Source organism: Pezoporus flaviventris, unplaced genomic scaffold, assembly GCF_033815535.1.
Source record: "Pezoporus flaviventris isolate CSIRO_AGI_PZ_B2104156 unplaced genomic scaffold, CSIRO_AGI_Pfla_v1 ptg000070l, whole genome shotgun sequence".
NCBI lineage: Eukaryota > Metazoa > Chordata > Aves > Psittaciformes > Psittacidae > Pezoporus > Pezoporus flaviventris.
The window spans coordinates 2379994-2403853 of NW_026892618.1; the positions used below are offsets into that span (position 1 = coordinate 2379994).

The 23860-nt window shown below is 39.7% G+C and overlaps 1 protein-coding gene across 5 annotated transcripts in view; it reads left to right on the forward strand.

The window, feature by feature from the left end:
* Positions 1 to 23860, forward strand: part of SCUBE1 (signal peptide, CUB domain and EGF like domain containing 1) — a 206996-nt gene that overhangs the window by 38390 nt on the left and 144746 nt on the right. For all 5 annotated transcript variants that reach the window (XM_061472074.1, XM_061472077.1, XM_061472075.1 and 2 more), the window contains one exon: positions 16544 to 16678. In XM_061472074.1, the coding sequence (XP_061328058.1) occupies positions 16544 to 16678 (135 nt within the window). The remainder of the gene's footprint in view (positions 1 to 16543; positions 16679 to 23860) is intronic.

A 23860-nucleotide genomic window follows, 5' to 3' on the forward strand; every position in this document is an offset into this window, starting at 1 on the left:
GAAAAGGGTGCCGTAACTATTCAGATGAGAAAGCAGCGTGCCCTACTTCACAAAATTTCCTTTCCAAAAGACTCACATAATAGCTGATACTCCAGCTGTTCCAGGTCTTTTGTAATTCACCTATCTCTGATCAGAATGTGGAAAAAAGAGGAATTAAGAGTGCACAAGAAAAATATGTAGTAAGAAAAGCTGGTTGTCATTGGTTCTTACTTGAGAAAACCATGTAATTCTGCTCTTTTATCCTTTTTTTCCCGGAGGCAGACTTTTATACACATACAGTTAGGGAATTCTTTCTAAAAATGTACACAATTCATTGGTTGGTTTGTCAAACCAAATCTGGTGTGAAAAATATTTTGGGTTAAAGAATGATATTGCATGGACTGATGATTTTCTTTTGCTTATCTATTCAGATATAATTATGAATAGCTATGAAGTGCCACTCATCTCTGTTTTGTGTGGGTTTCTTTTTATTTGCTTTTTAGCTCTGATTTGTGATTGTCCCTTTTGAATAGGGAGTAAGAATTGCTTTGTTTTGCAAAAACACTTCTTGCTTTCAGGTTGCACTCATCTTAACTCTTCTTTCTTCTGAAGATTAACATGGGTTTCATGAAGTCCTCTGCTCTTCATAATTTCTATAAATAATAAGTGTGCTCAAGGAAGTTGTAAACCCTTCTTAGAAATCGTCAAAAAAGATACAAAGAAACCTGGACAAAAGATTTATCATAATGTATTCAGAGATGTAGCTATTTTATTTATAGGCTTTTCTGTCATATCAGTTACTGTGATATAGAAACATACATGAACACCTTGTAAATACTAATAGATTTGCCCTCAAAAATACTGTAAGGAAACAAAGCATAATTTTCATTGGTTTATAGATGGGTAATTGGGGCAAACAGATTAAGTTACTTCTCAGTCGTCACACAGACTATCTGGATGTATGCAACATAGCCAAGAATAGAATCCCTTACCCTTCTGAATCCCTGCTTACATATTCATATTTCAAATATTCAGTGTAACTTTGGTTTCTCTTAGAAAAAAATAACAATTACTAAATTTGGACATAGAATCATAGAATAGTTAGGGGTTAGAAAGGACCTTAAAATCCAACCCCCCTGCCATGGGCAGGGACACCTCACACATTAGACCATGTCACTATAGGCTCTATCCAGCCTGGCCTTGAACACTGCCAGGGATGGAGCACTCACAACCTCCCTGGGCAACCCATTCCAGTGCCTCACCACCCTTACAGTAAAGAACTTCTTCCTTATATCCAATCTAAACTTCCTCTGTTTAAGTTTTAACCCATTACCCCTTGTTCTGTCACTACGGTCCCTAATGAAGAGCCCCTCCCCAGCATTCTTATAGCCCCCCTTCAGATACTGAACGGCTGCTATGAGGTCTCCACTCAGCCTTCCTCTTCTCCAGGCTGAACAGTCCGAGCTTTCTCAGCCTGTCTTCATATGGGAGGTGCTCCAGTCCCCTGATCATCCTTGTGGCCCTCCTCTGGACTTGTTCCAACAGTTCCATGTCCTTTTTATGTTGAGGACACCAGAACTGCACACAATACTCCAGGTGAGGTCTCACAAGAGCAGAGTAGAGGGGCAGGATCACCTCCTATGACCTGCTGGTCACACTCCTTTTGATGCAGCCCAGGATATGGTTGGCTTTCTGGGCTGTGAGCGGACACTGCTGGCTCATGTTCATTTTCTCATCGACCAGCCCCCGCAGGTCCTTCTCTGCAGGGCTGCTCTGAATCTCTTCTCTGCCCAACCTGTACCTGTGCCTGGGATTGCTCTGACCCAGGTGTAGGACCTTGCACTTGGCACGGTTAAACTTCATCAGGCTGGCATCAGCCCACCTCACGAGTGTATCGAGGTCCCCCTGGATAGCATTCCTTCCCTCCCGCATATCAACCGAACCGCACAGCTTGGTGTCATTGTCAAACTTGCTGAGGGTGCATCAATCCCACAGTCTATGTCAGCGACAAAGATGTTGAACAGGATCAGTCCCAACACCGATCCCTCAGGGACACCACTTGTTACTGGTCTCCAGCCGGACGTTGAGCCATTGACCACAACTCTTTGTGTGCAGCCATCCATCCAGTTCTTTATCCACCGAGTGGTCCATCTATCAAATTGATGTCTCTCCAATTTAGAGACAAGGATGTCGTGTGGGACAGTGTCGAATGCTTTGCACAAGTCCAGGCAGATGGCATCAACTGCTCTACCCCTGTCCATCAGTTCCGTAGCCCCATCATAGAAGGCCACCAAATTGGTCAGGCAGGACTTCCCCTAAGTGAAGCCATGCTGGCTGTCACCAAGCACCTTGTTGTTTTTCATGTGCCTTAGCATGCCTTCCAGGAGAATGTGCTCCAAGATTTTGCCAGGCACAGAGGTGAAACTGACTGGTCTGTAATTCCCCGGGTCATCCATTTCCCTCTTCCTGAAAATGGGGGTTATATTTCCCTTTTTCTGGTCATCGGAAACTTCACCTGACTGCCATAATTTTTCAAATATGATGGCCACTGGCTTCGCAACTTCATTTGCCAGCTCCTTCAGGACCTGTGGATGGATTTCATCAGGTCCCATGGACTTGTGTACGTTCAGGTTCTTAAGATTGTCTCAAACCAGATCCTCTCCTACAGAGGGCCTAAGGTCTTCGTTCTCACAGTTCCTGCGTCTGCCTTCCAAGACTTAGGTGGTGTGGTCAGAGCATTTGCCAATGAAGACTGAGGCAAAGAAGTCATTAAGAACCTCAGCCTTCTCCAAATCCAGGGTAGCCAGTTCTCCTGATAGCTCCCAGAGAGGGCCCACGTTGTCCCTAGTCTGTCTTTTATTTGCAATGTACCTATAGAATCCCTTCCTGTTATCTTTCACATCCCTAGCTAAGTTTAATTCTAACCGGGCCTTAGTTTTCCTAACCTGGTCCCTAGCTTCCCGGCCAACATCCCTGTATTCCTCCCAGGCCGCCTGTCCTTGCTTCCACCTTTTATAAGCCTCTTTTTTTCACTCGAATTTTCCTCAGCAGCTCCTTACCCATCCAAGGAGGTCTCCTGGCCCTCCTGCTGCACTTCCTTCTAGTTGCAACGCAATACTCCTGAGCTATATTCAGGTGATATACACACAGGTGATATATACACAGGTGATCCTTGAATATCAACCAACAGTCTTGGGCTGCCCTGCCCTCTAGGGCTATATCCCATAGAACCTTACTAAGCAGGTTCCTGAAGAGGCCAAAGTCTGCTCTTTTGAAGTCCAGGGCAGTGAGCTTGCTGCATGCTCTTCTCACTGTCCTGATGTCACTGACATCTATATTATGATATCTCAGCTAATTCTTTTGTATGTCAGACCTCCTGAAAATAACTGTAGAAGTAGGTTTTGATGATGCAGTATAGTTTATGGTTCTTCAGCAGTTGATCCTGTGTCTGATTGAAGAAAGTCATGGGAAGCAGAATGAACTTCTGATTATAAATCAAGCCAGAAATGCAATTACTAGTGTGCATTATAGATTCCATGGAGCAATCTGCAAGAGCTGAATGTGCAGATAAAAATGCAAGCACAGTGTTAGCTGTTAATTCTGTAGCAAAGAATTGAATAGCAAAGTCCTGGTTATGTCATAATCTTGAAGGTGTGCTTTGGCCTGAAGGCCTGATTTTCCAGCCTGAAAAAGAGGCATTGCTGTTTTGTCTGTTCTCAGATGCTCTTTTGCATTTCTTGACAAAGCGACTTAAGTCACATGGAAGTCCCTGTGGGAAAGGAGGCATGGAACTTTCCATGAAGCAGCTGAACTTGCTCCAGGAGTGGTACTAGTCTTTCAGCTCTGGTAGGTGGAGCAGAGCAACAATTGCAATAGGGCATTTGTGAGTCTGCAACTAAAGGAGAAATTTCTGAGACAAACAAGGATCAGATGGTCACAAGCCTTGAAGTAACATCTGCCTGTTATAAAATTTGCTTTGGGATCCCAAGTCAATATAAAAATGAGGCACAATTTCTTTTCTTCTGAAGTCTGTGGTTAGGATATGAACCCAAGTTACTGTCTTCCAGTGCTCCTTCAAAAATCTGTTGGTTTATTTTCTTTTTTTCCTGCATGACATCCTTGTCTCTAAACTAGAGAGACATAAATTTGATGAATGGACCACTCAGTGGGTAAGGAATTGGCTCGATGGCTGCACACAGTTGTGGTCAATGGCTCAATGTCCAGCTGGAGACCAGTAACGAGTGCTGGCCCGCAGGGGTTGGTGTTGGGACTGATCCTGTTCAACATCTTTGTTGGTGACATGGACAGTGGGATTGAGTGTGCCCTTGGCAAGTTTGCTGATGACAGTAAGCTGCGTGATTTGGTTGATACACTGGAGGGAAGGAATGCTATCCAGAGGGATCTTGACATGCTTGTGAGCTGATGCCAGCCTGATGAAGTTTAACCGTGCCAAGTGCAACGTCCTACACCTGGGTTGGAGCAATCCCAGGCTTTAAATCCCAGGGTTTCAACTTAAATCAGGGGAAGTTCAGGTTAGATATAAGGAAGAAGTTCTTTACTGTGAGAGTGGTGAGGCACTGGAGCAGGTTGCCCAAGGAAGTTGTGAATGCTCCATCCCTGGCAGTGTTCAAGGCCAGGCTGGACAGAGCCTTGGGCAGCATGGTCTAGGGTGAGGAATCTCTGCCCATGGCAGGGGGGTTGGAATTAGATGATCTTAAGGTCCTTTAAACCTTAATCCTTCTATGATTTTAAGAGAGGAGAGGTTTTAACCCTGACATGTAGGCTTAATTCCAGACTGGGTAGTAGTAGCCTACAATCTGATGCAGATGATGAAAAGAACAGATTTATACACACGTGTATGTGTATTACATCATATCATTCATCCACTTTCAGTGAATTTTCCAGTGTTCTATGTTTTTCTTTCAAAACAAACACAAAACAGAACCCAAGCAGTTAGAACCCAAAGTAAACCTATTCCTACCCTTCTGTTTGTGACACTGTATATACTAGGATGGGGGATTATGGCCTGTTCTGCCTGTGAAAATGAAGTGGGAGGAGAGTTGCAAGTGTGTGAGAAATCATTTCTACAGGTCCCAGATGTAATATGTCAAGAAGTGGTATATAACTCATTTAGGATTGCATAATCACTGGTATGATTAAAAAGACCAATGTCTTCCTTTTAATTTAGCTTTATTTTAATTCTTCTCCAGACAGCTGTGCACAATGTGCTGCTTGCTTGAACTCCAGAAAAATGCATCTAACTGATGTTTATTTTTCTTCATGTTTCCCAACAGTTCAAATAGATTTTGTTTTAATATGAATATTTTTTAATATAAAACTACACATCTCCTGGAAAGTTGGTTTTAGTTTCATAAAAACAAATATTTGAAAGTAAAGCTGTGAAAAATGGTCCATTTTCTTTGTGGCCTTCCAGTTTGTCTTGCCCTTTTTTTCCTAATCCCAGGAAACTATTAGGTGAGCCAATGGTTAAGTATTGTCCTCTTCTAGCACATTACCTGGGCCTCTAATAATATGATCAGTCATAAATTCTCTTCCAGATTTTCATGGTTGCTAATCTTAAGCTCCTTTGCAGGTGGAGGAGGGTTGAATACACCCAATAGCCTTTTCATAATTCTTCAATTTTATTAAAACACATGTAAAGTTATGGTATTTTTGTAGAGAAAAATTATTAATCTAGATCTTGGAAGTTCTTGCTCATTTCCAATGATTCTAGTGAAAGTTTTGCTTGAGCAGAACTTCAGGACTTGGTAGTTGGTTTAAGAGAAGGCAGCCAGACTCCCAAATCAGGGCTCAGTGGTTGAGTAGCAGGGATCTGCTCTAAATGTGAAGGGACGAGGCACAAGAAGGGAAATTGGGCACTATTTAATATATATTTACAGATAGGATAGAAAGTGTTGAAATGCAGGTTTTAACAATAGATGTATCTGTATGTTTTAAACTTTTTATGTGTTCTGTATATCTGTGTAGTAAGAGCCTTGTGATTAGAGGAACCCCGCAAATAGGAGCACAGATGTTAAGCTACCAAACCTCCCTGAGACAAGCTGCAGTGGGTGCATACACAAAAAAAAAAACCAGACTGCAAATTGCATGGACAACTGAATTTTAGTGATGAATGCTTTCTTTCACAATGAAAAACTTGAGTGCGTTTTTTAAAGTTCTTTGTTTTTCAGATACAAGCCTAAATGAAATAGAAAGTTACAGTCTATCATTCTATTCTACCATTCCGATAGGTTTCTTCAGCAGACTGATTTTTACTACATTACTGGTTTCAGATCTTCTATCAGTCTTGCTTGGCCTGTACATTAGATTAATGATAACAGCTGTGATTCATCACAGCAATTTAAAGTATCCAGTCTTTGTGGTGCAGTGGCATGCATCAGATTTTGTAACATGTACTACTATTTCACTGTAGCCTTCCGCTAACTGATGAGTTGGTGCTGAGGAAACATGAATAGCTAGGATGATAAGTAAATGTTCTACAGACTTCCGTAGAAGTTTACGTATAACTTCCGGGTGCCTGTGTTTACTTTTGTTACTTGGTTGCCCTCATCTTGTGAGTTTGCAGTGCAAGTGGTAGACAATTGTAGAAATAAGTTAAATCACTCTTTCAAGATGGGATTGTAATGTGTTAATTCAGATCATCTTCCTCTCCTTAACTTCGGATTTAATTTTATGGCACCTGTAGAAATTTCCAGACTCTGAGCTGCCTCCTTTTTTCATGACAGATTCCATGATGGGCAGATGAGAATCATTATCATGGTGTTTGCACACAAATCTGAAAAACATTTAACAAACAAGAAGTCAGACCCTACATTTCTATAAAGCTGATGAAGCCCTCAAGAATCGCTTTAAAGGTTGTAGTCTGTGCTTCAGCTGATGGAGTGTAAATGTCTGCTTATAAACCATGTATCTGTATTCACCTTGGTGTCATTAGAGAGAAATAAATAGGTGGTTTGTGTATGTGACTGCCACTATCCTAAAGCATCTCTTTACTGTAGCTAACTGCTCCCTGTTTTTTCACGAGTACAGTCCCATAGACTTCAGTTAACACCTTTGAAAATAAGACTGTTGCTATCAGAAGTTTGGAGCCATAAACTGGAGACTGATTTTGAAAATATGCCCACCTTCACTCTGGAAATCCAACAATAATATGGAATTCTCATTTTGATTGATGGAAAGTCCTCTGATATCCAGCTGTCTCTGAAGCTGGGTTCTGAGCACACTGCTTTTCTTATTCTGCTTTTTCTATTTCTGTATCTGAAAGTTTTCCCCTTCAAAAGTACCCTAATGTTTGGTAACCCCACATTAATCTTCTGAGTTACGTGAGAGATAACTTTCTTTACATGTCAGTTTGCCCTATGTTTGCTTTCTTAAGCCAGTGTGATCTAAAAAGTACCAGAACAAGAGAGGGTTTAAATCAGCATAGTCCTAATGTTTTTTGTTAGGTATGGGGAAATAATCAAGAGTGTAGAGTAAATCTTGGTCGCTGTCAACTGTGAAGTTAGATTCTCAGACTGTCATAATAAATTAAGAAGCTGGGGGCTATGTGACAGCAGCATCAATCTCAGTCTCTTGTTTCTGCAAGTCATCTTGTTGTCTGGGTCTTTTTATTTTTTTAAATACTTACTCCCTGGAGGAGGTAATCAATCACAGTAAATATTTCTCTACATAGAACACTTGGGAAAGTAAAGAATAATTAGCTTAGAGTGTGAAGTTAGTATGTATAAGTTAAATCAGTTAAATCCCATATGGATGCTCTTATTTGGTCTCATCTGGCTGTAGATATTAGCCATATCAGTTCAGCAAAGTCAGTGTTTTATTCTGCATTATTTATTATGCATCCTTAGCTGCTTTATTTAAACTTTTCATAATAGCAAGTTTCTAAGCCAGTGTGATCCATTTTGGTGAATATCTGAAGAGAAAAACTATAACATCATCAAATGTTATAGAGAGCCACACTGAGTTTAGCGCTTACTTAAAACAAGGGAGAATGTGTTTTCACCAGAGGGTGCAGGATTTCAGCATATAATAGTTGTGTTTACCAGTCAGATGTATATGATGACATTCACACCTTTCCTCATGGAATGATGTCTTTGTCTATCCTAGAAATTACATACATCCATTTAAACCACTGAATTTATATGGATTACACAAAGACATCAGACAATGTGGAGAGTGGCGAAATCATCCAGTTTCAAATGTAGTCACTGTCATCATACTGTGCTTAGAACACAATTGATTCTTGGTAATACTGATTTATGATGAACATTATGATTTATACAGTCAAATAGTCATTGAAAAGAATAGCTGCTGCATAGTTGCTTACTGTATTAGAAAATAAAATGAAACTCTTTTCTAGTATGGATGGGTACCAGATAAAAGTTTGCTAGTGAATTTCCTGGTTAAGTAGATTCCAGGGTCTCAGCTTTCTGTAGTGCCTTGCTTTTGGTAATACTTTGCATGAATTTCTGCATCTTGACATTATCCTTTCAATTTACGTGTGCAATGTGCAGACTTAAAAGTTTGAATCAAACTACAAAACTAAAATGGAAGATTATTTTTAGTCCTTCCATTGCCTTCTGCAGACTTCAATACAGATCTTTCTCAAGTATCTCAAAATATTGCCTGTGTACACATTCCTTACTGGAATTGTATCAGAGGACAAGATGTAGTTTTGCGTAAAAGAGGGGCAGGAAGGAACATGGACAGTTGTTAGTAGCGTATTTTAATATGACTTTGTGATGACTGTAGGTTATGTCTAAATAGTAATAACAACTCATTAATTAAAATATTAATTAAAAAGACACTTCACATACTTTATAAGAATGATTATTTAGAGAATTTGGGAGGTTTAGGATTAAGCAAAATTTATAATTAAAAGACTACATGGGATATGGAAAGAAATGTTTGGAAACAATTGAAATATACTTTGTTAAATGAATAAGGCCAGTGTGACACATGGTATTGTGCTGTAGGTCAGAAGCAGAAATGAGAGTCACGGTAAAGCTTTTTCAAACCATCTTAACAAAAGAACATTTTAACTAAAGAGAAATTTGCTTGGGTTAATCCCTCACTTGAATCTAGGGAGTCCCCTAACTGTGTTACTGATAGGTAACAGAGAAAATCATTAATCTAACCATTTCCATGGCTTTTATTACCAGAGCTCAGGAACAAAATGCATCATGTTGCATAGGCCTGGAAAATGTTATCAACTGGAGATGAAAATACTGTTTAGTTTTTCATGTCAGGTTGTATGTCAAGTTTGACAAAACTTCGACAAAACAGCAAAATCTTCGTAATTTTTGTGAGGAAAAAAGCCAGCCAAACGAGCAGTTTTGAGTTAACCCAAACTAGATTTTTCTGATCATGGCAGTGTCTTTAAGTAGGTGTAAAAGGAAGCAGGTGTAAGCAGTAGTTATCCTGGAAGAAGGAGAGAGAATATTACTTCACTTGAGCCTGCAGCAGTTAATGATGCTCCAGAGAAAGCCCAAGGGCAAGACAGAGTTAAGGGCATTATGATAATAGGCTGATAATTTACTCAGTTTGTCCCAGATTTTTCCTTCAGTTGATCAGGACTGCTGTTTGTTTGCATTTGTAATTAACTTCCCTCCTGTTAGTTTATGGAGGATTGTTAATCCAGCACTGCAGTTTGGTAAGCCCTATACACAGCTAAACATCAGTAGGAACTGCAAGCTTATTGCTAATGGGGCTGTGGCTGTCTGAGCCTCATGCCAAGCTGGAGGCTGCTGGCATTACCTGGACAGTGGCACTGTAGATGAAACAAAGCAGGATAAACTTCATATAAATTTGTTTTAAAGTCCTGTGTTAGAAAAACAGATAATGTATTAAAAAAGAATTGATTGTGAACTTTGTTGTATTAGGCACTGTTGTAAGGAAGCCACCATGTGTATGTGTCTGTCTAAAAAAACAAACACGAGAGGATAGAAGCTACAACTAAGACATCACATTAAGGGGCTTGGATGTTTATTTTGCAAATGCTAAAAGCTGTGAAAAGGGTTTTGGTGTCTTAAAAGGACAGACAGTGGTGCCCAGTTGTTTAAGAAAGGAATAAACAAGTGACGTCAAGAGACTTGAACTCAGATGCAACATTCATGCAATGTCTGTGGGGCTGTTTACTTCAGCTCAGCAAATGGGCAGGCATCACATGCAGCAGAATTAAGCCCTTGCATTAAGAGAATATTTCCTATGCTACATTCAGCAAAGATGACTGTTGCAGCCACATTTACACTGTGTAGTGTGAAATTTAAGGACTTCCACTGTGTGTCACAAAATAGCAACAGAAAAAAAGATTTTAAGTATTCTTTTTCAGTGTGCACACATCTATAACTGTGTAGACAAACAAGAAGCCTAGTTGGTGGGTATGGAGATGATAGGTGATTGTAGCCTATTAAGAAACTGGATTCTGAGGAACAGACCATGGGCATCATTTTAGATATTGTATCCTTCTATGTGAGAGACGAGTGGTTTTGGGGGTCAGTGCTTTGATTATTTTACAGTTATTTTAGTGTTCATCACTCAGTAACATCCTTGTGATTAGCACTTTCCATTTCTCTTCTGTAAAATGTTCTTTATTTTTCAGGGAAAGGTAATTCTTTCACTCTTCTTGTTGCTTTGTTTTGTGTTTAACGTGTTCCAGTAAACATTCACTGCTGTAGGATCTTTTTCTGCAAGTGGATCTTTCATTACCAAGAGCTGTAATGAAGATTTCTGCAGCTGTGGTAATGAACTAGCTACTCGATTCAAGGGTGTGGTGTTCTTTTTGCTTTTCTTCACCAGATTTTTCAGTTTCTGAAAGAAGGGGACAAAAAGCAGAATTCTAGCCTTATGTGCAAATAGTAGAAAATTTGGGCCCTGCCTTTAAATTCTTGGTGAGGTCTGATTTCAGAGGTACAGATGCTGTGTACATAGATACTGGTGTCTCTTTCTTCTAATATTTCCCTTTGCATGCTCATATAAAGTTGGCCTAAGAAAGTTCAGCTTTTATTTCAATTAGCAATGATTCCTTTTTCTATGGCCCCCTCAGCTGATGCAGTGTATCACCCTCCCTACTTTGACAGCATGTCACTACTTGTATGACCATTCCAGCAGGAGCACCTGCCTACAACCTCTAATCTGATATCACTTGCTCCACTCCTACATGCCAGATTTACTCTTTGGGCTTCCACAGGTATCTTGAAATCAGATCTTCTAAGACACCCATTCCAATAGTGCATTATGGTACTTGGAGGGAATGGAATAAAGAAGTGAGAAGAATATGTGCTAAATGTTGCTGTCATTAAGAAATGATGACTTTATGTATTAAACATGATACACTGAGGTAATTCAAATTGTCTCTAGTTACCATATTTGTGTATTGCTGTACTTCAGGACTCAGAATAGATGAGGGGAATCTGTAAGATCAAGAAAGATGCAGAAAAGGCAAGTAGGAAATGAATATTTGCTGTTTCTTACAGTAATGGAATTAGGGGGAATTCAGACTATGAAGCAGCATGTTTGAAATAAAACAGAAGTATGACTTTTTTAGGTAACTCCTAATTAAACTGCAGAAATAACTGTTCCGTCATATTGGGGATTAGAGAAATCAATACAGGAAAGATCTAGCAGGACAATGGACTAGCAAGTGGTTTAAGAAGGTTAATAGGTACATGACTGCTGAAAGCTGGAAGAACCTGCCAGCAGTGGTTCTGTCCCATCTCTACCGTCTTCTCCTGAGTATCATCTATAGGGCAGTGTCGAAGAGAGGATGCTGGACTAGGTGTTCTCCTGGTGTAAGAATAACTATGTAGTAAATCCAGGAATGTGATTTTTTAAATTTTAAAATTTTTTTAATGAGGCTTTCATCCTCATTTTCAGAATATAATGATTTTAAAATTACAGAATCAGGCTTTTAGATTCTCTGAGTTTCCGGTTGCTAATAATTTCTCCTATGAATACCAGATATGCTCTGTGGTGTATTGTTGCTACCATTTGAGGACAGTCTGCAGTACTGCTATCAGTAGATCATCTATTTATCACTATGTTCTGCACTGGTCCAAAAGGCATCTTAGAGAAATCTTCCAAAATTCTCAAAGATTACATTAGAGAAAAACTAGCAGGATCAGCTCCTCGGATCATAAGTCAAGGTCCTGTTTTCAGAAGTCTCCAAAGAATCTTAATGCTGTAATAAGTGAATTGTACTGTGGCTCCCTAGTGTTTTGGAGATTTTGAAGATGAGACTCAGATTTCCAAGGGGATTAAGTGCTTATGAAAAAGCTGACGTGAAAGAAAAATGTCAGAAGGAAGGAAGGGAAGCTCATGGAAGGAAGTGGACGGTGGACAAACTGTTCTTGACATTGACTCTGTGTAGTGTTTTCACTTTTATATCTTCCTGCTTGTGGCTTTGGTTTCAGATACCCTTAGCAGACCTTTCTGTCTCAGTGGTATCCAAACAGGACTCAATCAGAATATCTTCTTCAGGCCAAATACTGCAGGAAGCTCTGAGCCAGATCAGAGTGAAATTCCAGTGGAGCTAGTTTGAAAAGTTCATCAGATAAATTAAATGATAAACTAAAAGCATTTGTTTGTTTAATAAATAAAACATCCATCTTTACCAACTGTAATGTTTCATACCCTTTGATACTGTTCCACAATACTGCTCTCTAGAGGATCTCATCTTACCAAGATGCAGAATACAAGTTTAATTATATGAAGGCAGTGGGCCAAAAAGCTAGAGGTCTTACGCAAATTCAGATATGCATTAATTTGCCTAATGTTTCTGATATATAGATATATCTATATATGTATGTATATATGCATCCTTTATCTCTCCTTCTCTTTTGAAAGATACTTCTCCTTTCCCAGCCTCTCCCTGAGCTGGCATTTCCCTTATTCCTTGTTGTCCTTGATGATGACTCGCCAATTTGAAGTCCAGGTCCTCATCTCCCTGAAAACATAGGTTTGTCACTCTGTACTAAACTCCGTATAAGCAATTTAGCTCTTGTTTTGATTGTCACCTTAGCTATTTATTTGTACTGGTAAGGAATAGTTAAGAGCTGTGGAAACCGAGTTATTTCTAAATGCTTCCATCAGGGGTTGTCTTTGGTAAACGTAACCACAGAACAGTACTTTGGTGAATGTTACACAGAATGGCTTAAGGACATATATTAGCTTTCTCCTAGTTTTTCCTCCTCTTTTGAGGATGAGGGTTGGAGCAGCCATGTGGGATAACCATCTGAGCTCAGCTCAGGTGAGAACCTTTTTCCATCCTTTTGCGAGTTTGGATTGTGTAGGTTTGCTGCGCCCTTGCTCCAGCTTCCACCCTGGGATCATCAGTAGAATTTTGAGGCTCAGTTCTCCCATAAGCAGTGAATAATGTACTCTAGGAATCAGCACACTGTTTCAGGTTGTGAGGCTAACCTGGATGAAAGAACTTTTGCCAGATAAGGAGCCTAGGAAATGGATGTGAGTTTCCATATACCGGTTTAAAGGAAGGGAGACTGCACCTGCTGTCTTGTGGCTGCTGTCCTCAGGGAGGCAACCCTTGTCCTGGGTAAGATGACCAGTGGTAGGTGATTTTGTGCAACAGATTGCCAAAGACACCTCTGTTGGCTCTAGAAAAAGAAAAATTTACTTTTTATAAAGAGTAGAGTAATAAAACAAGTTTTGCATTTGTGCTCAATAAATTTGAAAGTTTTTAAAAATGGGTTTAGTTGGGGTTTACAGTAGATGTTTGAGTGAAGGGGTTTTACATCCTAAGGGACTATATCTAGTTATGTGCTGAGGCACAGGTCTCCAGCAGGTGCCACATGGAGTGGTAACAGAGCTATTGAGGATCCACCCTCATTTTTTCAAAACAGTTAACAGCTGAGTTTGACATGGCTCCAAAACTGGACCCAGAATGGCTTTACTGAAAACCTGGCTACTTATTTGGGTGTTTATGTGGAACTTAATCTCTAGAAAAACTGGTCCAAAATGCAGTCTCACATATGCGGCATTACTGATGTTTACATGTTCAGCTGTGTAACTTGAGCTTCATTGAACAAGAGTTGCACAAACAATGAAAGAAAAAAAAAGCCCCTTTGGCAGCTATTTAGTTTGTGAGCTTTGAAAAAGAATCAGATAGGAATTATTCTGCCAGATCTTCCAAAGCTCAAGCTCATTGGAATCATTGGAGTTCTCTCTCCTAACTGCAGAGTTTTTCACCCCATCCTCTAAACTGGGTTCATAATAGGGTGATTATAAAATAACTTTATTGGAAAGAAAGTTTGCCAAGTAAATAATTCAGTAAATATTTTCTGGGCACCCGTGCCTGATAGATTGCTTGGTGTGGTGGTTAATAAGCAATACTGCCTTTTAAGACTGCAGTAACACAAAGCGCTCCAAAAAGCCTGACCCAGGATTGAGGCCTGAGAAGAGAAAATGTTAAGCCTTCAGCACCAGGCCAAATTTTATTGGAAGGCATGTAATATGGAGATAGGGCTGTAGTAGTCGTAGATCTCAGCTGCTCCCTTTCTTAACTCCCTCTGTTCATAAATACATGTTAAAATAATTTTGAGTCAAGTAATTGAAAACAATTGGAAGAAATTCCTCGTAGTAAAACTTTTAAAAGAGTTTAAATTGTAGTAACTTTTATTTCAGCATATGAATCTGGGGCTTGGTGGTAAATTGAGCTCTCTCTTTATGGAAGTGGTAAATCACCAGCAGTTGCTATCAAGAGTAGAAAAATAATGTTTATAAATCATTGCATTTGTTTCAGATTATTCATCAGAGCTGGAAGGCAATGGCTGGAGTTACTTTGTGATACTATAAACAGAGAAGGCTGTGTACTTTGTGGTGAAATTTTGGGGTTTGTACATGTACTAACTGAGACTTTTTCCTTCAATTCAAATAATTTTCCAGAGAGGAGTATCTGTATTCCACTGTGCTGTTTTGAAGGAACATGGCACTAATAGGACAGCAAGGCCTGCTGACTCTCAGAGGAAGGGTCTCACAAAGTCGTCTTACATGGCTTTCCTTCTTATACTGCAGTAGGAAAGGAAAGTCTTCACTTCTCTTTTTCCAGTGTGTTTCCAAACTGCTCTGATGGGTTATGAAAAGGTTCAAATCTGGAAAGAGTAAGAACTGAGCACAGGGAGGTTTTTGATACAGAAATTTGGAGGCAATAATGCTTAGTTTCCTGGTAAATAAAAAAGCAGGATTGTCTACACACTTGCCTTGTAGTTCAAGACAGGAGGAGGCTGCCTGCTTTCCTCGGTAATTCTGTAATTACCCTGGAGCTTTATTTCTCTGTGAAAAAAGAGCTACAATTTCTGTCATATGAAGCCAGGTAGCACATCAGCACAAACAGCAATAGCAGTCTTAGCTGAGCAAGCTGCCAGAACTAGCCAGCGCTCCTGCATTGGTTACTGGCTGAGTTTCTGTAGTATTTCAGAGATTCCTGGCCTTGCCTGCAAGAGTATTGGCAAAAGCAGCTTGGTTTTACCTTAGCGTATTGTGGAAAGTCCTGGGAGAATTGTTTCGCAGGAGCTGTGCCAGGTCTTCTGAGGTTTTGAGTGTTGTGGATCATTTAGCTTTGTTGTGCTTTTCCCACCCTCCAAAAAGAAAATGAAAGCAAAACACATACCAACTCATTTACTGACTTGTTGGCACAAACTGTGAAATAACTAACTGGTTGCAATCTCTGTAAAAAAAAGGAAAGCATGGAATTTTCAGGTGGCAGGTCGCTTTTATCCAAAATAAAAACAGAAAATGGGTATGATATACCTTTTATTGCAAAACAGGAGAGTTACAAGGTTGAATGTGGGTCAGATACCTTTCACTGGCAGTGGATTCCCAATACTGGAGTATATGTCTCTGTTAAACACAACAGCATAAAAAGTTTTTTTATACTTTATGCCAAAGAGGGGTGAAGGGGGATAGGCAGGGACCCTCAAAACAGCCAGTAGCTAATGCTGCCTTTGTGGTTTTATATATTTGCCTATTAAAATGACAATACAGACATAGAACATTTAGATTTAAGAAGCCTTCTTTTCATTAAACAACATTAAACAAACTGACAAAGTAGGGGGTTATGACTCCAGTAATTGAAACATGCTGTTCTGTTCAAGACCAGAACTCTATAAAGACTCTTTTCACCCAGTAATGCCCTTTGTGTTTGCCTGCTACCACTGCTAGAAATTACTGTAGGCCTGAAGTATGTCTTTCCAAGTGGAGTGGGAATGACAGAGTGCAACACCACACTTGGCAGATGGGGTCACAGCCTTTTTAGGACGTTAACATTCATTGTGCATTGGAAATCAATTTGCGGCTCAGAATGCATGGAGTCTTAGCTGGACTTCCCTCCCCACTGTTTTTTTATGTTAACTTTAAACCTAGGATGCAAGAAAAAGAATTAGATGGATTAATTTGGATTAACTCTGATGGGGTTTGAGTAGTTTTCATTCGCTTAATTTACAGTGTGCCTTTTCATGGATTCCTTGCTCTTCTAGAAGTATATTCCAAGTCTGTACATTACCTTGCATTTCTTTTTCCTTCTCTCTTCTAGATGTTGATGAGTGTCAGGATAACAATGGAGGATGCCAGCAGATTTGTGTAAATACTATGGGCAGCTATGAATGTCAGTGCAAAGAGGGCTTTTTTCTGAGTGATAACCAGCATACCTGCATTCATCGCTCCATTGGTAAGTTTTCAGTGTGTAAATCGTGATTTTTAGAATAGCTATGTTCAATCAGAAATGCGGAAACTGTTTGGGTTGTTTTTTAATCCCCAGAGTTCCCAAGATTGTTTCACTGGTTGGCTGGAATTGATTGATTCTTCTGCTACCCAAACCTGTAGTAGAGCCATAAATAAGACGGGGGGGAAAGACTTCAGTTTGACATAGAAATTGTACTTGGTTCAAACAGCAGGTTCTTTGGGGAGGCAGAGGCAGATTTTCAAATGGTAACTTTCTGCTTCTGAGTTTCCAAGACTTAAAATTTTCTCATCTGTTTATTGTATAATAGTTCAGCTGTCTTCTACCTTAGAGAGCATGGTATCTTCAATCAAAACAAACAGCTTGTTTTTTCTGGAAGTTATATAGGTTATGGTTTTCTGCCAGTCATGTAACTTACTGCTTTGTTGCAGACTGATGATGGCTGATATTATATTGACAAAACATTTTTCTTTGGTTCAGTACCCTGTCTAGGGTGGATTAGAAAACTGCTTCTCTGTTGCCTATACAAGTAGCAGTGGAAATAAGGAATCCCTGCAAATCTGTGATCCTTGTCTGCTGCTGATTTTGACTAGCTCTCCCTTTTCTATACATGTCAGACAGGGAAGACAAGTTTGAGTGGAAAGGGAGAAAAGAAAACAGCATAGCTATAAATCTTTGCAATTAAGTGGACTCTTTTCTGTATTCATTCAGACTTCTGGTGACCCTGGCAGCAATGGGAATATATGCTAGCAAACTCATTTACCAACAGGCAATACAGAATGACAAAGGAGCAAGATGAGTCTGGTGATCAACAATGTAAGCACGCTGTAAATTTCAGCAAGCCACACAAATGGTTCTGAACTATTTTAAGTCCCAAGAATTAACCAGAAAATCCTACTTGAGCACAAGAGCATGAAATTAGTCACTCTGTTGACAAGAAAGCAAAACGTCGTAGTGTAGCATCTCAGAAATGTAAATATATTTCTGGCACTGTGTATCTGCTTACACAGAATCAGAATTCTGTGTAAGCAGAATGTAGTAATTTTAATTTTCAAAAGGGTGAATCTCCAGAATACATTCCATTCTTTAGCATGATTATTAAGTTTTAAGCAATTGAGGTATTTTGATTCAGACAAGAATATACAATTAAGCTCTATCAACCAGTGTGGTTTAAAGGTTATTATATAGTAGGTTTTTAGTCATTCTTTTCAACATAAATTGTTCAAATTTCTGTCCAGCATGAAGTAACCCTGACACAAAGTTATCCAACAGAGCAAGGAATAGTAGCTGGAGGCTTAATGAAAACCACTTGCAGAGTACTACGATACAATCATTATTTCAATTTGCACATTGTAAAAATTCCCAGGTCTAATAAAAGAGAATTTAGTTATCTGAGATGGAAACTAATAAAATAAATGAAAAATGAGACTGTAAAGGCAAAAGCTTCTTCTAAGGAATAGGTTATTTGTGGGAGAGGGTATTTTTTTATTGGAAAGAGGATTCCTAGTTTGCCAGAAAGACTGGAGGAGTAGATCTGAAGGTTGACTTCTATATGCACATAATGAATATGCATGGAAATCATATATTTGTGTTAACTTGTTTACAAAGAAAATGCCATATAGGCACAGTTATTTAATTTGAGCCAACATCAAATTATTTTAGATCTGAAAAACCCCAAGCAACCTGCCAAGTAGAACAATGATGACTGCAAAGTGTTTTATGAACAAACGGTTTGTAGCTTTTCAAAAATAAAGTGCCAATTTACAGTAATAGCAAACTGTAGTGCCATGATCCCCCACAGAAATATATTGGGTGAGTATGCTGGAGGAAGGAAATAAGGTTAAATGATCTCTTTCAGTTGTCAGAGGTGACTGAACTGCAAATAGGAAATATGCATGGTGAGAAAGTAAATGGCTTTTTTAATATCTGTGTTTACTCACTTTCATCTGTCTCGCATCTAAGTGCCTCTACAGAAACTGTTGGAACACAAAAATACACAAAAGTATTTAGGCAGAATTGTGCCTAAGGCTAGAATGTGTCTATACCTCTGTTGGTAAACAAGGCTGAAGTAGGCAAAGGCACACCACACAGCCAGCACTGCAATCCAAACACAGAGATGCTGACTCACCAAAGACCTTTAGCAAGCTTCTTGACTTTGAGCATAATAAGATCCATTAATTGCAGTGGGATTACTTTTCTGTCTGAAGAATACATGTGCAGTCACATAATCTCGGTGTCCTTGACATTACCTAAAGTCTCTTCAAGGACTCAGATAGTCTAAAACAATTAACCACAAGGTTATTCATGCACTTTCCTGCCACCTTTTCCCCTCTGTTTTCAAATGCCTTGGGAAAAGTGGAGAAGCATTGCAAGGTGCAAGTAGGATGTACTCAGAGTTGGAACGGGTTTGGGATGAAGGGAGCGGTACCAAGCCTCAGCAATGCCCTGTCTGCAGGCCCAGCTCACCTGCCTCAGCCACCGGTAAGGCTGATGCTGATCACGTGCTTCAAGCTTATCAACACTTTCAAATGGTGTGGTAATTTCAGAGATCGAAAAGAGCATTCCATATTCTCTTGGGGGTTGAGCAGAGGAAGGAATATCTCCCTTTTTGCACTAACCAGCCACGAGAAGGGTGTTTTCTCATATGAGGTAACCTCCTGAAAATTGTTGGCTGCTTTGTGAATTTCCTCAGCTTTGAGAGATGCACTGTGCCTGTGCCAGTGTTTCAGGGGTGTATTGTACCATCGTGCTCCTACCCACAAGCTGTAGTAAAAGCCACACCAGAGTTCATGGTAGGGGCTTTTAATGTCATCTGTGTGTCCCAAATGATATTTGCTTGCCATCTAGAATTGTTCTTGTTGTTTCCTGTGGACAAGAAAATTAATGATCCACAAAGAGATACAAATTTTATACCCATGGAAGGCCAGGCTGACACTAAACTCAGGGCAAACCCTGGTTTCCCAGTATTTGCTTAATTTCACTGTCTTCATTATAGGCCTGTTGATTTCTTATGTTTAGTCTCAGTATCTTTTTGGGAAGATACTATGCCAAGTACAACTTACCTCATTTATTTTTGCATAAAACTTAATTTCCCTTCATTGAGTCAGATTTTGAACTGGTTTACTCATAGTAATGATGGCAGCAACAGGGAGAAAGAACGGAAGGGAGGATGGGTTGTAAAAAATAGGGAGAACGTAACAGTTGTTTATCTTAATACACCTTAATTGCAATAGTAGGTGTGAACATGGTGAATTATACCAGACACATTTGTATTTGTTTCCTCATGGCTTAAAAAGAAACCAGAACAAAGCAGCTGTTACTGTATCATCTCCAGCTCCAGAGGGAGCATGTGTTTAATAAATGTAGAGATTAGTGTGGTACATTACAGCTGTGACTGAGTCAGGTGACTGGGTTACAGCATTTTTTCCCTTAATTTGATGATAAGCCAAAAGCCCCGATTCAGCAAAGCCTCTGGGCACATCCTTAAAGTCCTAGTGACAGCAAAGTTGGTAAAAAATGTGAGTTGGGCATAAAAAGCTCAAAATAGACAGAATTCAGCTGTATACCTGCATCTCTGCTGAAGTTCAGAGTGATCAGAATGAAAGCTATGGTATGCCTCATTTGCATTACAAGTATAAAAGGTACTGTGATCAGGAGTCTTGGCTACAGACCCCTTCACCAAAATTCTCAGCTGAAGCATTACAGAAAGCTCTTGCTGTCCCACCTCCAGAGGGCAAGTCTGTTAAAACACAAAGGTTGTTTGCTTACAAGCAAGATACTTCAGTTCTGTGGCTAGGAAGACTTCGTCATTTTAAATTCCATCCCCTGAATGTCTACCTAAAACATAGTTATATTAATGGTTTTATATCTGCTAATCATTCAGTGTCAATGTTTTTATTGAGTTAATGCCAAGTAAACTAAAAAGGCGGGTGCAGTTACGAGTGGTAGTTGTAAGTGGAACAAGAAGAGGAGAAGTACCAGGCTATAGAAGACTGGCAATGACAATGGTGTTGTCAAATGATGGAAAAGCTTTTTACACAGTTGTCACTATCATTTTCAAGCCTGTTTAAAAAAACATTTGGCAAGGCTTTTTCACTTCCCCCTATCCCATTAGCCTTATGTTCTTAGCAGAATTAAGAAGTTTGACATAAAGTCAAGCTACCACAATTTAGCAGATTACTGTGCTACAGTCTCAGAACCAGCTTGTCTCTTTCTGCACTAGGAGTGTAACAGTTTACTCCCCGGGGAAGGTGAAATGCTTAGCCAAGTTGTCTTGTGTTTGTCATGGGTAAGTGGTATTACAAAATGGCTTACCAGGCTTGTGCTGATGCATAGTAACTTGTTAAACTTGATTATATTTTAAAATCCTTGTTAATTCTGTAGTAGTAGCATTGGACGCCTTTGGTGAACTGACAAACTATCAAATTTCTTCTTGTTCTGAGGATTATAATCCCACCTTTGTTCAATTTTTTCATTCCTACTTTCCATGATTTACTTTTATTCCTTACCTGTTTTCTTAGTTCAGTGCAATTTTATAGTGATAGAATAATGTATTAGGAATCCTTGGGAGGAAGTACAACCCCCAGTCAGTGCAGGTGTTGTGGTTTAAAACCAGGCAGAGGGCTTGTTCACTCACTCCCCCCCCTTCTTGCCCTCCCCCTACTCCCGGAGGGACAGAGAGGAGAATCGAAACTAATGCAACTCCCACGGGTTGAGATAAGAACACTTTAGTTACTAAGGTATAACACAGATCACTACTGCTACCACCAATAATAACAGTGATAAAGGAAATAACAAGGGAAGAGAATACATCACTTCACCACCAGCCGACTGATAACTCGCCCCCCCCAGCCCAACCAAGCTCTGACCAATACCTCCTCCAACCCTGCAGTCCCAGCCCTTCCGGGTAACTCCCAGTTACATCCTGGGCATGACGTGCTGTGGTATGGAATACTTCTTTGGTCAGTTCAGGTCAGGTGTCCTGTCTCTGCTTCCTCCCGGCTTTCCCTCCTCCCTGGCAGATCATGAAGCTCACAAGTCCTTGGTCAGGGTAAACATCACTTAGCAACAACTGAAAACATCAGTATCACCAGCACTGTTCCCAGGCTGGAAGTCAAAACACAACACTGCACCAGCTACCACGAAGGAGAAAAATGACTGCTACTGCTGAACCCAGGACAGCAGGAAAGGTTACAGGTTGGAATTCTGAACTTTATTCCCACTTTTGATACTGATGCCTTGTGGGACTCCGGGCAAGAAGGTTACTGTGACTCAGAATTTCTGCAAAGGACAGAGGTGCTTTTTCTACAGAAAGCACAATAATCTATTCATATTTAGATTAATGTGGAAGGGTTTACTTTAAATAATTAAGTGTTGCCAGCACTGTTCCAGACTTTATGAAGTAAAAGGTTTCTCATCTCAACTATGAAAGCTCTTTCATGGTGATGTAACCGGCTAAATTACTCCATTACTTGACTATACTTTGCCATAGCTATCCCGAGTACAGGCATCCCATTCACTGGAGCAAAACAGTCCTATTTGTCTTTTTGAATTGGAATCGTAATACGATTGTAAAGTAGAGGAATATACGTAAAGCAAGTTTTAAGGAAATTAGTTAATGTGCTTTTAGATAACATAGTACAAAAACCTTTCAGGTAGCATTAAGTTTTACCTAGACAAAATATACTATGAACTTGGAAGCTTTTTCCTAAAACTGCACACAGTATGACCTAAGTGTAATCGAAAGTTGTCTGTTTATACATTCCCATGATACATTTTGAATAAATAGCTCAATTGATTCTCTTTCACAGAGTATAGGATACCTAGTGTATCCAGGAAAAGGGGCTTAATAAACCATTTTAAATATTGTGCCCTTTTAGAAGTGTGTAACCTTTTAAAGCTGTGTATAACCCATCAGAACTGGTTTCTGGGATTCTTATTTGCTCCAGCAGCCTGTGTGAAGGGCAACTTACATTAGCTTTCTCTATTCCTCTCAAATGGAGGGAGTTTGTAATTTGTCTGAAGGGAAAACACAACAGGTGAAAGCACATGGTATGAGTAAAATAAAAAGAAAAATCTGTTAGGCCTCATCTCCCTTCTCTTATGTATCCTGGGTGTATCGTGATTAGGACTAGTAAAGTTACGCTGGTGTGAAACTAGTTTAATCTGACTCAAGTTCAGCTGTGAGGGAAAGCAGTAACTATATAATATTAAATGGAAGTTTAAGAGTAGATGTGGCAGTCCGTTGTCTGATAGAATCATGGAACAGCCTGGCTTGGAAGAGACCTTGACAGATCATGTGGTCCAACCTTCTGTGGGAAAGGGAGCCTAGATGAGACTATCAAGTGCCCTGTCTAGTTGTATCTTGAAAACCATCCATGATGGGGACTTTACTATGTCCCTGGGGAGGTTGTTCCAGTGACTTTCTTCCTGTGTCAAGAAAACACCTCTCAGTGCAACCTGTATCCATTGCCCTTGTTCTTCTCTGTGTAGCTCCTGTGAAAGCCTCCATCCTTTTTGTAGCTGCTCTTTGCTATCCAAATAAAACTCAGTCTATCCAAATAAAACTGCAAAAGCAGAGTTTTAAGTATCAAAATAGTCAGTATTTTTTGTTACTGTGTTTTTTTCCCCTCAGCTTTTCACATTAAGGCCTTGGGTGAATGTCTTAAATGGTGACCATTAGAATTGGAGGCAAAAGCATGTCACTTTTGGCTTATAAAAATGTTAAACACATCTGAAACCTGAGGCTGCAATCTGCCTTTTATAGATAAGAGGAAAATTAAGGTGTAAATAGTCCAATATTTTCTAAAACTCCTGTGACTGTGTTTGAACTGCAGGACAGATTCACTCCATTAGAGCAGCTTCAGTCCTGGCAGAAACCAGGATGTGAGGAAATTATATAGGATATGAAATCAAGATAAATTTTCAGGATATCCCAAGTTGTAGAGTTGAATACAGCCAGGTAAATTTGATTGCAGGCCCTTGATGAGTTCCCAGGGACCAATTCAAACCCGTGTCAAAATTAGACTCAACAAAATATAATGATGTCTCTACATATTCAACCTTAGTTTTATAGCTCTTCTGAAGGAAAAAATCTTGTGCTTCAGAATTTCCTGTGTCTTTGAATGAGGTTTAATCCAGAAAGAATTGTAGAGCAATCAATACCTTCTG